We start from the raw sequence: 14,609 nt of genomic DNA, 5'->3' as shown, positions 1-14,609 counted from the left end.
TGCAGAGGTGAAGGTTTCTTAGTCCCAACAAGGGGTGAATGAGGCAGCTCGAGGCTGAGCACCCTGTGAGCAGAGTTACTGTCACTGTGATGCCCAGGGGAGCTGCAGTGGGTGGGGACAGCGCCTGCCCTTCACTGTGAGGGATGGAGGACTGTGCCTGCCTGCTCCTGCCTGCTCTTCTGCCTGCTCTCCTGCCTGCTCCTGCCCATTCCTGCTTGCTCCTGCCAAGTCCTGCCTGCACCTGCCTGCCTGACTGCTGCTCCTGCTGGAGCTTGCCTGGCTACCTGTTCCTGCCTGCTGTTCCTGCTGCTCCTACCAGCCTTCTGCTCCTACCTGCTCCTGCTTGATCCAGCCTGCCTCCTGCTCCTGCCTCTCTGTTTCTGCCTACCTGTTCCTGCCTGCCTGCCTGATTCTGCCTGTTCCTGCCTGCTCCTTCTTGATCCTGCCTGCTCCTGCGTGCTTGCCTGCAGTGTTACCAGCCTGGGCTGGGTGTTTGCTCCCTGCCAGACAGGTGCCCCATTTGCTGCTGGAAGAGGGAGGGGAAGGAGCTCCCACCTCTGCCTGCACCTCTGCCTGCACCCCTGCCTGCACCCCTGCCTCCCTGCCCTGCCTGGGTTGCCTCCTGGGCAAGGTCACAGCAGGCCCTGGGGCTTCTCAGGGCTGTAAGGCTTGACCTTGGACCAAAGCCTCCTCCTCCCTCCCAGCAGGGACCAGGGACATGGCCCCAGTGCTGGTGGCCATGGGGACATCCCTGCTCCTGCTGCAGCAGAGCAGACATCCCAGGTGGGCTGTGGGATGTGGGAAGCCTGACCTATTCCCTAAAACATCCCCTCTCCCCCCTCAGCGCCGCTCTGGCGTGGGGTGACACCGACCGTAGCGTGACAATGTTGTGGTACTTCAGCTTCCCAGGGCTGGATGTCACTCGCTGGGAATGGTTAAATAGATGTGAGTGAGTCACTTAAACAGACGCCGTGGATGTGAAAATAATTGTCTGGGCAGCCTGTGCCTGCCAGGCCGCCAAGTAATCCTCACACGGCCTGTGACTCAAAGCCAGCCAGAAGGAGAGTTCTCCCTGCTGCTCAGTTGGAAATATTTTGAGGAAGGCACCCAGCTCCTGTTCTCTGTCCCCTCCGTTTGTCTGTGTGGTCCTGTCCCCATCCTGAGTAACCTCCACAGGACTGTGGTCACTGCCTGCCCTGTGCATCCTCAGTGGCAGTGTATCATGGGATCATAAGGGTCCGTAAGGATCATCTCATCCCACCCCTGCCAAGGGCAGGGACACCTTACACTACCCCAGGTTGTTCCAAGCCCCATCCAACTTGGCCTTGGACACTTCCAGGGATGGGACAATCTCTGGTCAACCTGTGCCAGGGCCTCACCTGAAGGTGAAGGAATTCACAAGGAAGAATTTCTTCCTAATGTCTAATTAAAACCTGCCCTCTGTCAGTTTGAAGCCATTCCCTGTGTCCTGTCCCTCCATCCCTTGTCCCAGGTCCCTCTCCAGCTCTCCTGGAGCCCCTTTAGGCACTGGAAGGGGCTTTAAGATCTCCCTGGAGCCTTCTCTTCTCCAGGTGAATGCCCCCAGCTCTCCCAGCCTGGCTCCAGAGCAGAGGGGCTCAAGTCTTCAGAACATCTCCGTGGCCTCCTCTGAACTCTCTCCAGCAGCTCCATGTCCTTCCTAAGTTGGAGGCCCCCACGCTGGAGTCAACACTGCAGGTGGGGTCTCACGAGGGCAGAGTAGAGGGGGAGAGTCCCTCAGCCCAGTCTGACAGGGAGAAGGGAAAGTACAAGGCAGTGAGTTATGTGAAATTGTTTAATAGGATTGAAGGTGGATGTGGATGGGAAGGGGATATGGATGGGAAGGAACCTTGGAGGTCCCTGGCCCAGTCCCCTCCAGCATGTCCCTTGGATCTGGTTGCTCAGCCACATGCCGAATATCCTTAAGGAAGGACGTCCCACAGACTCTCTGGGTCCAGTGTTTGACTTCCTTCATGACCGTTGTTTCTCCTAATATCTAATTTGCATTTTGCTGTCCCAGCTTGGTCCAGTACTGGTTGTCCTGTCCCTGTGAACCTACAAGCTTCAGCAGGAAGCTGAAGGTCACTTCCAAGGACCAGCAGGATGCGTGGCCCCAGCTTCTCCCCATCCTCCTGCAGGGCAGTCACAGCCAGCAGCAGGAGGAACCCCCTTAGCTTTCCCCTTTCCAGGTCGACAATCCCAACTCCCAACTCATCCTTGTGTGCATGGTAGTCCTGGGTCCTTGTCTGCTTCCCCAGCCTGGATGGTTTCAGGGAGTTACTCAGCCCAGGCTGGTTCGTTGCTTTATTAAGAAACAATCATTAATTCCTTATTATTACACTTATTAATGTCTTATTATTATAATTTCTTATTATTTATTTACTTCTTATTTTTACAAGTTCTTTTAAGAATGGGAAAAAAATAGATAATTAGTCATTTAAATGGGAACTCAAACTGAAAATATCCTCTTCCTGTCCCTGCATTTGTGCTCATTCTCCAGCAAATATCAGGGGGTGAAGGAATTAACAGATGTGTCCCTTTTCTCCTTTTCCCAATAGTGCTGAAGTTCATAGCCCTGGGTCAGGAATGTGTACAGCCTCTGGTACGATGGGACCTTCCCCCAGCACATTCCCATCATCAGGATTTTCTAATTATGCCTGTGACTGTCAGCTGGCATCGGAGCCACTGACATGACTCAGTCAGTGTGCCTCGGCTCTATTAAACAATGTTTTATTTAATTAAGTCTTGATCTCATCAAAATCGAGAGGGAGTGTTGGGGTGGCAGCAGGGAGAGCTGCACTGGCAGGGCACAGTTGGGTGCTGGAGTGCTGGGCACAGGGCTGTGCCCCTGCTCCAGCCCTGCTGCTGTGTCTGGAGGCCCAGCGGTTTCTGGAGCACAGGCTGGTGTGGGCCATGGCTGCACATCCTGGCACCATCAAGGACATGCTGGTTTCTGGGAGAGGAACTTGGATGAGATCAGACTCACAGGGTGGTTTGGGTTGGAAAGGACCTTGAAAGGTCATCCAGTCCCACCCCCTGCCATGGGCAGGGACACCTTCCACCAGCCCAGGTTGCTCCAAACCCCGTCCAATGTGGTCTTGGACACTTCCAGGGCTGGGGCAGCCACAGCTTCTCTGGGCACCCTGTGCCAGGGCCTGCCCACCCTCCTGGTCCACCATTTCTTCCCCATGTTCAGTTTAACCCTGTTGTCCTGTATTAGGATCCCAGAGCTGGAGGCGGTTCCAAGGGGGGGTCTTAGGACTGTGAGGAGAGTCCAGCATGGAGTGTGAGGTGGAAATGCTCTCAGTCTATGGGTGGGAGTTCTCCCAGTGTAGGTGAGGGAAGTGCTCCCAGTCTGGAGGCAGGAGTGCTCCCAGTCCAGGGGTGGGAATGCTCCAATTCTGGGGGTGGAAACGCTCCCAGTCTTGGAGTAGGAGTGCTCCCAGCTCTGGTCTCCACACACTGTGGGGCCAGGCAGCAGATTTTTGCAGTGTGTCCAACACATCCATGTTTGCTCTCTCCTCTCTCCCCAGAAACGAAGGAGGAGCTGGAAGAGCTGATGTCTGACATCAAGAAGACGGCGAACAAAGTGCGCTCCAAGCTAAAGAGTGAGTGTTGGCTCCTGATGGAGCTGTGGGGCTCTGCCAGAGCACTCCCATGCTGGGCTGGGGATGCACCCAGGGATGGGCATCACCTTCCCTGCCCCTGCACCCTCCAGCTGCTTTTATTTGCCCTTTGTGAATTTGCCCCCTTGTGCCCTGTTCCCAGGATGGAGGTGAGGGAAAGGGGCCACGAGCACCTGCTGGGCTCCAAGCCAGACCTATGCCACCACCACTGGCAGGTGTTGGGCTCTGGGCAAACCCCTGGCACAGCCAAAGGGTGGTCTCCAGGGCTGGGTGGGTGAAGAGATGCTGCTATGGGACGTGCTGTGGGGCACAACCTTCAGTTTCCACCACTGGAACAGTCAGTCAGTCTGTTTGACAGTGAGGAGTGACAACAATGTGACTGTCAGCCTGTTGATGGACAGGGTTGTGCTGGAGCGCTCCAATGAGCCCAGAATTCCATGACTGGACCCCAGGGGATTCAGGGAGTCAGTGAGGACACCCTGGTGCAGCTTGGATTTGTCTCTGGTAGTCTTGGACACCAGTGTGGGATTTGGTTGAGATTGGTGCAGGAGACCTGGCTGTCTGAAGGGTGGGAGAGGAGCTGGTGCTTATCCCATGGCAGTAGTGTCCTCACGGCAGCCCCTGGTGGTCTAGTGGTAAAGGCGCCGCGCTATCACCGCGGAGACCCGGGTTCGATTCCCGGTCAGGGCCACTCCCGGGCAGGTGGGGCTCGTTAGCCCTTAAAGGCAACCCACCTACGTCCTAAGGACCTCGCTGCCACCGTCCAAGCTCGCTTGGCCCCGGCAGATGAACCTTAGGATTAAAGGGTGGGCTCAGTTCCGCGCACACTGTGTCTCACCTAAAAAAATCCAATGCGCAGGCTGGAAGGTGGAAAGACCTTCCCCGGATCTTCGCTCGCGAAGACTGGCCATTATATTATTATTATTATAGTGTCCTCACTAATGCCAAGGTTTCATAGGAGACCCACAGTCCTGGAGGACTCAGATACAACTGGAGCTGTTTGATGGGTTGGTCACCACTGGCATGGCTGTGTCCCACGTGTGTGCCAGGAGACCTGTACCTCCACTGTCCCCTGTCCTGCTGGCTAGATCTCAACCAGAGCCAGGAAGGAGAGCCAGGGGCCATCTTACCCATTTCATAGTCTGGGGGAATCCATTCCCATGGCCCTGGGCACACTGGGATCCCTGGTGACAGGGGTTTGGCCTGTGCAAAACAAAAATCCTTTTCCATTAGTGTTTTATTTAGTGTTTTTTAAGCAGCTTTGAGAGCCTGAAGGATTGCAGGACAGGCTCCAATTCCTGTTTCCTGCTTCCAGAAAAGACTCCCTGGTATCATGTTTACCTGGAGCAGAGGATGATTAGTCCTTGTGCTTTGTCCCAAATTGCCTCGTGGCCAGCATGATCAATGACAGAAAACAGTCAGGACTGATCCAAAACAACATCTGCTGACAACAAACTGACTTCTTCAGGCCAGATATTGCTCATGCAGGGGCTAATTCTAATTACCAGCTTCTTGGGAAAATGTGATTTCATTCATTATCATGAATGCCCAGTGTTTGCCAATACCATTCCTTGGGAATGGGTTTGTGACGAGCGTGGAGGAAGCCCCGTTGCTGATAGAATACACTGAGCTGTGCTGGAGGCTGAGGGGGCAGCTCCAGGGAATGGGGAGTCTCTGCTGCAGGAGGAACCTGCCCCATGCTGGGCTCAGGGGACCTGCTCCAGTGGGGAAGGTGCTGGGAAGAGCCGGGCTCAGAGAGCTGTGGAACATCAGACATTTTAGCTCTGGGTTTCCTCCTCCTGAGTCGCTGGGGGGAACAACTCTCCATTTTGTTTGAATACTGACCTGAGCATCACATCAGTTTTGTATGAAAGTCCTGGCTCACCAGCCTGGGGGTGACAGCCCCAAATCTCAGCCAGTGGCCAGGCACCGGGTGCTTTGCAGTCGTGAAATGGGGCTTTGCTGCCAGTCCAGTCTGAATGTCAGGCTGAAGTCAGGAGTTGGAAACAACTTGATCCATAGGCTTCAATCTTCCACAGTCCCCTTGCCAAACAATCCCTTTGCTTTGGTCAGGCATTGGAACAGGCTCTCCAGGGAAGTGGTGGAGTCACCATCCTTGGAAGTGTTCAGAAATGAGTAGATTTGCCATTTGGCGGTGTGCTTTAGTGGGCATGAGGTCCAAGTTTGGATTTGATCATCTTGGAGGTCTTTTCCAACCTTGTTGATTCTGTGATTCTTCTCCAAACAGCACAAGAAATAATCTGTGTCCTTCCACCCCAACCAGGTATTGAGCAGAGTATTGAACAAGAGGAAGGACTGAACAGGTCATCGGCTGACCTGCGGATAAGGAAAACTCAGGTGAGTCTCTGCCCTCTGGCACCAGGAGGATGGGAAGAGGCAGCTGAGGGATCCCAGGAGGTGCTGGGAGAGGAGAACTGTTCTTCCTGTGAGGAACAGCCTTCTCTGGGTGAAGCTCTATCTCCTGCCCCACCATGCAGGGTTGCTGTGTAGTTTTTTTTACCTTCTGGTGATGCTTTGGTGAGAGAGCACCCCGGGAGGATGCAGCCATTGCTCCAGCCTGGAATCTACCCCTGTGTCGCTGCAGTGCCTGGTCTGGGGGATGTGGGTGAAGACAAAGTGTCTCAGAGTCTTGTTCTGCAGCTAAGAGTGGGTTTTAGCAAATTATTAAAGGGATAAAGGCAACAGGAGCTGCCAGTGTTGCTCCTCATCACCTGGGGTGGGATCCAGACGTGGATCCGCGGCTCTCACAGGGGTCATGCACACACACAGCTCTGTAAAAGTCTTGCTTTCTCTGCACACTGCAGTGGTGCTGAAGGAGTTCTGGTGTTTACAGTGTATTTATCTCCCTCTCAGTCTGGGAGGCCACTCACAGAGCCTGCTCCCCCATCCGCAGTCGGTGCCAGATCGATATGGCAGTGATGATAACAGATCACCTCTGCAGAGGCAGCTCCCTGCTGGAACCCCAGCACCCTCCAGCTCCACACTCTGCAAAGCTGGAGCAAGGGAAAGGCCCGCCTGTCTGTGGGGCAGGTGGGACAGGGAATTACTGGGGCACAGCAGAGCCAAAGGGTGGTGCAGTAGCAGGAGAGCAGCGAGTCCCACTGCAGGCAGCTCTGCTGTCCCTCCTGGAGGGACCCAGCATGGGCAGAGCTCTGCTGAGGTTGGAAAGGACCTTCAAAGATGATCCAGTCCAACCCCCTACCTTGCACTAGCCCAGGTTGCTCCAAGCCTCATCCAGTCTGACCTTGGACACTTCCAGGGATGGGGCAGCCACAGCTTCTCTAGCTTGGGTTACTTTCCCCACATTTGAGGAGTGAAGAGTTGCTGGCCCTGGATGAAACAACCCTATTTCATAACTTTAGTTAATATTTTCTGTTTAATGAGTTTCTTTCAAAGACAAGGTACATTTTGCTATTCATTTGATTTGCTGTGAATATTCAGGTAGCTTTATTTAATAGCTGAAAGCCATCTAAAGTGCTTTTTTTTCCAGCCCATTTCGCCCATGAAACTCCGTGTTCCTTCAAAAATCAAATGCATTTTGTAGACATGTGGGATGCCCGTGGGAACATAAAATAACAATCTGAGAAAATAAACACTGAGTTAAATAACTTCTGAGGCAAAAGAGGTGTAGCGTGGTGTGCTGGTGAGCAGGAAGGGTGTCACTCAGCACCCAGGCTATATTTGGCTGCAGATCAGCACAGGTTGGTAGTTTTCAGCTGAATGAGAATGAAGTGGATTTTAGGAAAAACAGTTTTTGGAAAGGCAGAAGAGTCGCTTGGACGGCACGTTGCTGGATTTTGAGCTGAGATGCCCAGGAGCTGTTCTGACCTTGCTCAGGGCCAGCACCTCTGGAGCAAAGGCTGGAGCTGGAGCTGCCGGGTGCATTCGTGTGAGGTTTGTGGTGGAGGAGGGAGAAGATGAGGTGAGGCTGTGCCATAAATACTGTGCTGCTGCTGGCTCAGAATAGCTGCAGAGCAAACCCAAGTGTGTCCTCGAGATGTCTCCTGGAGGGAGGGCTGTGCTGGCTGGGGCTGCTCCAGGTGTAACAACACGGCTGAGTGCTGGTGGCACCAGGCATGTCTGACAGTCACCGTTCCCATGCTGGGCAAAGACTGTCCAGAGAGGGGCAACAGAGCTGGAGAAGGGTCTAGAGAGTCATATGAGTCATATGAGGAGTGGCTGAGGGAGCTGGGGGGGCTCAGCCTGGAGAAAAGGAGGCTCAAGGGGGACCTTCTCACCCTCTACAACTCCCTGAGGAGAGGTTGGAGCCAGGTGGGGGTCGGGCTGTGCTCCCAGGGAACAAGGGACAGGACAAGAGGAAATGGCCTCAAGTTGCTCCAGGGGAGGTTCAGGTTGGACATCAGGTAGAATTTCTCTTTGGGAGAGGTGGTCAGGCATTGGAAGGGGCTGCCCAAGGCAGTGGTGGAGTCCCCACCCCTGGAGGTGTCTGTGGAATGACTGGACATGGCACTCACTGCTCTGGGCTGGGTGACAAGGTGGGAATCGGGCACAGGTTGGACTCGATGATCTTAGAGGCCTTTTCCCACCAAAACAGTTCTGTGATTCTGTGACTTTGAGCAGCTTTGGCCTCAGCTCCAGTTTGCTTGGGTGCAAAGTGGTGTGAGGAGGGTGCTGCCAACCACCCCAGGGTGTCCTCTGTGGGCTTGGAGGCTGTGCTCAGGCTGAGGGGTGTCACCTGCTGCCACCTCCCCCCTAGTGCTCTGTCACACTCTCCAGAGCAGCGTTTGGGCTGGAAATGCCTTTGGGGTGGCTGGAGGTGCAGGGAGTGCTCGGGGCTGAGCCTTCCCTGCCGTGGGGATGGCAGGGCTCTCACTCCTGCAGGACCCTCACCCCTCCTCCTCTCCCCTCCACAGCACTCCACACTGTCCCGCAAGTTCGTGGAGGTGATGTCCGAGTACAACGCCACGCAGACCGACTACCGGGAGCGCTGCAAGGGCAGGATCCAGAGGCAGCTGGAGATCAGTGAGTAAACCTGGAGTGGGAACACAGCGGGGCTGTGTGTGCCGTGGGGCCACGTCCTGCACTGGCTCCTGAGGGATCACAGCTGCTCCTGCAACTGGGTAGACCCCCCTGGAAAACCCAGGGTGCAGAGGGGCCCGTGGGTGTGACTGGGACAGGGCTCCTGCGGGAGGTGGACACCTTGAGTTCCAGTGGCAAAGCACATCCAGCAGAGCACATCCCGAAATGCTGCGGACTGGGAGCACAGGGAGAGGAGTCTCTTGCTTGTTTGCAGCTCATTTTGAATTCAGAGGAGCTCATGGGAATTCCCGCCTCCCACGTGCGCCTTGCCCTTCCTCGGAGTGCTCTTCATCGTGGCTGAAGTGGGATAAACATGAAAGCAGCTCTTGAGATGGGAGCACTCCCTGCTCCCAGTGGTTTTCCTTGCACAGGAGGAGCAGGAGCCTCAGTGCCTGTCCCAGGCACCTCCCAGAACACAGGACCTGATGGCTCTTAGCAGCAGTAATGTTGTTTTCTGACCAAGGGTGGGGCCCAGGTGACACCTCTGAGGCTGGTGGCACCTCACCCTGGTGATACCACCGTGGCACTATGAGCTCTCTGACTCATCCAGAGCCCGTCATCCAGGATAAATCTGGTCCTGCCTGTCCACAAAACACTCTCCTGATGGTTCTTCTGGGCAGTCAGTGATACCTGGATAGTTTTAGAGCAATGGGATCATGTCCCAGCAAGGAAGAACCATGTCACCACCCTAATTAGGGGAATAAGCAAGGGGAAAGTCAGGGCATGTAGAGATTTAAAGAGATTTTTGTAAATAATCTCATTGTCAGAGGCATCGTGGGGTTTGTGCTCAGAATGGAAGGATCTGAATCTTAGTCCTTTTTTTTAATCTCACAACCAAATGGATGCTTTTCTTCCTTTCAGCGACTCAGCGTGAATAGTGACAGGAGGTCTGTGAGTCAGAGTGGTGTCCTTGGTGGTCTCCTGTGGGAATGTCTTTCATGGGCTGGGATGCCTGGAAATCTGGGTGCCGTGGGGTTTCTGTGGAGGGCTGGAGGGAGACTCAGCTGTGCAAACCTTTGTTAAAATTAGTCTCCTTCTGATGTATAATAGTAACAGGGCTGTTCCAGGGTGGCTGGATGGGAAGGCTGACTGACATGAGGCTCAACAAGAGCTTGCCAGTTTGCTGTAAAGCAGGATGATGTGTCACTGCTCCAGCTGCCTGACTCATCCATCAGCCAACGTCATCCTGCAGGTGACAGCCGAGGGGTGGCTTGTCATGTGAGCAGGAATTTAAGGTATCCCTGTGCCTCCCTCTGAGAGAGGAGATTTGGAAGGACTCAGCCATGTCCCTGATTGGTTGCAGACCAGAAGGAAACCTTCCTCTTCTTTTTCTCCTGGATTTTGGAAGGACTTTGCTGCTCTGCTTAAATTCTGGAGATACATCAAATTGTGTTTGCTCTGTCTGACCTGCCGGGCTGCCAGTGCCTGGTAGAGCCTGATGGGTGCAGGAAAAGGACTGCTCAGGGTTCCCCTTGGAGCAGTGAGGGGTGCAGGGGAGCTGTCCCAGTTCCTGACAGCGAGGGGCCTGCATTCCCTTTGGGATGGAGGTGTGGAGCGGGTGCAGAGGCAGGATGGGGTTGTGCTGGAGAGGGACACAGTCCTCTGCGCAGTCCAGGAGGGATTCCCACATCCAGGTAGCGGGAAATCTCTCCTGGCAGAAAGGCTCATGGAAAGGAACAGCTCATGGAGGTTTTACTGCCTGGCCAGGGGCTCTGCTTGGCCTGGGGTGTCCCAGGCAATGCCTTCAGCTCTGGCTGCTCTGGGGGCTCCTGCGCAGGCTCTTTGGAGCAGAGCTCAGCTGGGATGAGGCGACTGCACAAAAGCTCCACGAAATCCTCAGCTCTCGCTTTCAGCTGATAAATCCAAAGATAGAAAGTGCTGGGAGCTCTGACAGCAAAGCCAGTAAATCACTCGGGTTTTGAAAGTGTGAGAGCAGGGACTTTTCAGCAGCTCCGGGAGGGGCTCCCCAGCTCCCAGCAAGCTCCTCCATCCTCACCACATCTGCTCCCGGCTCTGCAATAGGACAGCTGCAGAGCTGGTGATGTGAACTCACTGCCCCAGGCCATAGCCACCCCCTGGGGCTCCCCACAGCCCTCTCAGGATCTGCCCCTTCTCCTTGTGTAAGCACTGCCATGTCTGTGTGTGTGCTCTGGCTCATGTCTGAGGTTGTGCCTCAGAGACCATCCCCATCCAGAAGCCTGTCTGATGGGATGAAGTGGATCTCCTTCTCCATCTCCCTTTCTTTCTCCATCTCCCTCCCTCCCCTCCCCTCTCTCACTGCTTCTACTCCAACCCTAATCGTTGGCCTCACCCCCTCCTTACTCCCTTTGCTCTTTCCCAAGCACTCCAACATCACAGATGCCATGGAGGAATCACAGGCTGCACTGTGGAGGGATGGCAGGATGCTCCATGTCCTGGGGTTGGTGACAGCAGGACAGGTGTGCAGTGGCTGGACCGTGCCCCCTGTCTGCTGCCAGGGGCTGTGTCCCCCTCTGCACTGCCTGTGCTGGGAGTTGTCACTCCCTCATTTTTTTCCTCTCTGCATTGTCCTTCAGGGGAAATTATATCTTAAATGTAATTAGGTTTTGCTCCCAGAGAAATTGGATTTGGAGCTTGGAGGAGCTCTCTGTGGTGGGTGTGCAGCTGAAGCTGTGGAGGAGCTGCACAGACGCTGCTTGTTTTTAGGAACAGTTTTGTTATGTGCAAGACCGAGGACCCAAAAATAAAGCATCTGCTGTCTCCGAGGGCACTGAGAAAATTCATCTGTGCCCACCCTGCTGTGCCAGGCCTGCTGAACTGGCGTGCAGAACAACGAGCTGTGGGTGCATCCCACCGTGAGCCAGGAGGGTTCAGGGCCCTGGCAGCTCATCTGGGCTGCCCCAGGTGATCCCAGAGCTGATTTAGGATCCCTGTGGCACTTTCATCTCAGGAATGACCATGGGATTTATCTTGAGTGCAGGTGCTGGCACAGTGCTGGCCACTGGCCCTGCCACCCCTGCCCAGGATGAACAGGAGGGCCCTGAGGGCCTGGGAGGTTGGTGGCACTTTGTGACTTGCTGGGCAGGCTTTTGTAGCTGAAACCTTCTCATCCTGACACCAGTGTGGGCAGTGCCAGACCTGTCTGAGCTGGGGGATGGCCAGGTGGATCAGTGACTCTCACATGTGGGCAGACAGCACAGCATTATCAATCTCTCCATGAGTTGTATGGATTTGTGTCTAATGAGGGCTTTGAAAGTCAGCTCCAGACAGAGGATCCCAGCCTTGGGAAGGTGCCCTGGCCTCGGTGTGTCCAGCCTGAGCCCCAGCTGTGGCTCTGCAGGTGCCTGTGCAGCCCTGTTGCTGGAAGGAGGGATACTGCCAGCCCAAGGAGCCCAGCTGAGCCCTTTTAATTCAGCCACGGTGTGTTGGAGTTCTGCAGCCCCGAGGTGCCTCGAGTCTTCCCTATTTATAGGCCATCTGTGTGCAGAATTAGGCAAACTGGCATCAGCTGGGTGGTGGGGGAGAGCTGTGCCACTGGAGGCTTCCCTGGGAGCTTCCCTCACACCCTGCTGGGGCTGCTCTGCCCCATCCCCTGGGAGCTGGTCCATGGGGACAGTCACTCCATCCTGCTGGGCATTACAGGGCCAAGGACTGTGCCTTGAGGTGGGAATTCTCCTCAGTGGCTTCATGTGTACCTGTCCCAGAGATTCCAATGGCCCTGGGCACTGTCTCTTGCCATTCTCTCCCTGACATCTCAGGGCTGAGGTTGCTTCTCCCCGTGTGCTGCAGCTCCCACCAAGCTCTGGGCTGCTTGTCTTGTTGGCAGAGCTGCTTCTCCCCAGGAAACTTTAATTTCTAGAGTTGCCAAGTAAGAAGCAGATGTACCTTGGAGCTCTCTGGGGGAGGCACAGGTCCAATTCTCAGGATTTTCCAGTGTTTTGCCAAGTTTCTGGGCAGTAGAGTTCTCCCAGGCTCCTCTGCCTTTGCAGTGACTCCGTCCTTTCGCTCCAGTTCGTGGCTGTGCCGTGGCTCCGTGGTGACGTGGGCAGCAGATCAGGCAGGGACCCAGCACACTTTGAGCTGATTTTATTGCTGTGGAGGAGCTAATGACAGCTTTTCCAAACCAGGAGACCTGGCCAGGAGGCAGTGGCCTCCCTGGGAAGCCCTCTGGGGTCCTGCAGGTTGGTTATGTGGTTATATGGCAGGTGCTGTGCTGGTGATGTGCAGCCTCTGGGCCCTGTGCTTTGGCTCAGCATTAAAGCAAGTTCCTCCTGACCAGCCCTGGCCCTTGGCCAGGCTGGCACTGCCTGGCTGGGTGTTAATCCATGTGATGTCTTTGCTCTCGTCCTTCGCCCCGACGCAGCTGTTACCAGCCCTGTGCTCTGCATTAGGGGAACGAGGCAGTAAGGGAGGAGGTGGTGAGAGACAGGAGGAGAACACGCACCCTGCATCCTATCCCACCTCTGCCCATGAGAGATGTGGCGTCTCCAGGAGCTGATCCCACCGCTCGCCCTTGGGGCTGTCTCTGGGGCCTGCACGGGGCAGAGCGAGTAGCCCACCTGGCACACTCCTCCTTGTCACTGGGCAGTGACTGCTCAGAGCTGGGCACATCCACAGGAGGGTTTGTAAGTTTGTGCTACTTGAGATCTTGCTCTCCCTTCCTGGAAGCAGGGCAGTGTCAGCCCAGAGTGAGGAGCCAACGGATAAGAAGGGCTGCCAAGGGGTTTTGCGGGTCACCCTTGGTGGGAGTGATGCTCTGTCACCCCAAAACATGGTGTCAAAGCTGGGCAGTGAGAGGGCAGCCCCTTGATCTGCCCGGTGAGCTCTTGGGGCTGGAAGCTTTGCTCCATTGCACTCATGGGAAATGCCATGGAGCCAGCAGAGCCCTGTGGTGGGACTGTGGGACTCCTGATGGGGACAGAGGACTCGCCCTGACCCGTATTGTGTCATTGCAGCTGGCAGGACCACCACCAGCGAGGAGCTGGAGGACATGCTGGAGAGCGGCAACCCGGCCATCTTCTCCTCCGGGGTAAGCATGGGCTGCAGCCGAGCCAGCCCCCTTATCCCAGGGGATGGGCTGGTGGATGTGCTGCCACAGTGGCCACAGTGCAGCCCTCAGGGCTCAGGTCTGGCCTGAGAACACTGTTGGAGCAGAGCCTGCATGCTGGCTTCCTGCTGCAAACTACCTGGCTGGAGTTGCTGGAGGGGCTCTGGAGCTCCTCCTCGTCCCTCTCTTGGTGCCCCCAGTCCCCAGCGCCTGAGCTGGGGCTCAGCACGGTGCTCAACGGCCTCATCTCCTTTGCAGATCATCATGGATTCAAACATCACCAAGCAGGCCCTGAATGAGATCGAGACACGGCACAGCGAGATCATCAAACTGGAGAACAGCATCCGAGAGCTGCACGACATGTTCATGGACATGGCCATGCTGGTGGAGAGCCAGGTAGGGAGTCGCTGCGGCCCAGGGGTCGCTCACCTGGGGGAGCTGGAGGGTGATGAGGGTCCCTGTGGTGGGTGGGGAGGTTGGGGGACAGTGGTCCCTTGCCTGGGTGGGTGCTGAAGGGAAAAACCACATCTAGGACCGACGTGGCTCCCAGTGGGGCTGAGCTGGGTTCCCCAGGTTCGGAGCCACCCGCCCTGCGCCCCAGAGCCAGGGGTGCTGCATGCCTGGGGTGGGAGGTTTGGTGATGGGCTCTGGAGGAGGGCAGTGGGTGGCTGCCACGCAGGGGGAGATTTCTCCACCTGCCCTGAGTATTGGGCCCAGATGGGCGAGCTCGAGGTGCCGCCAGCCCGTGGCACGTGGCCCCTCAGCTGGGCGCGTGCTCCGGTGTCTTTGCTCACCCCCCTTCTTGCCTGCCATGCTGCCACGGCCTGAGGAGACATCAGTGGCAGGTAAAGGCCCACTGGCCGAGCCTCGTGGTGCTG

The 14,609-nt window shown here is 55.8% G+C and overlaps 2 protein-coding genes across 2 annotated transcripts in view; one reads left to right on the top strand and one right to left on the bottom strand.

Moving 5' to 3' along the window:
* Window positions 1–14,609, bottom strand: part of BAZ1B (bromodomain adjacent to zinc finger domain 1B) — a 192,446-nt gene that overhangs the window by 167,989 nt on the left and 9,848 nt on the right. The gene's annotated exons all lie outside the window — the stretch shown is intronic.
* The window catches only part of STX1A (syntaxin 1A), a 61,885-nt gene that overhangs the window by 42,299 nt on the left and 4,977 nt on the right, over window positions 1–14,609 (top strand). Inside the window, exons 4-8 of the mRNA XM_050326002.1 lie at window positions 3,552–3,626; window positions 5,929–6,002; window positions 8,540–8,648; window positions 13,640–13,713; window positions 13,990–14,127. Of these exons, the coding sequence (XP_050181959.1) occupies window positions 3,552–3,626; window positions 5,929–6,002; window positions 8,540–8,648; window positions 13,640–13,713; window positions 13,990–14,127 (470 nt within the window). The remainder of the gene's footprint in view (window positions 1–3,551; window positions 3,627–5,928; window positions 6,003–8,539; window positions 8,649–13,639; window positions 13,714–13,989; window positions 14,128–14,609) is intronic.

This window comes from Myiozetetes cayanensis, unplaced genomic scaffold, assembly GCF_022539395.1.
Source record: "Myiozetetes cayanensis isolate MyiCay16 unplaced genomic scaffold, myiCay2020 scf30, whole genome shotgun sequence".
NCBI classification, from domain to species: domain Eukaryota; kingdom Metazoa; phylum Chordata; class Aves; order Passeriformes; family Tyrannidae; genus Myiozetetes; species Myiozetetes cayanensis.
The sequence above is the reverse complement of the archived record's forward strand: the minus strand, read 5'-3'. Positions and strand labels throughout refer to the sequence as shown.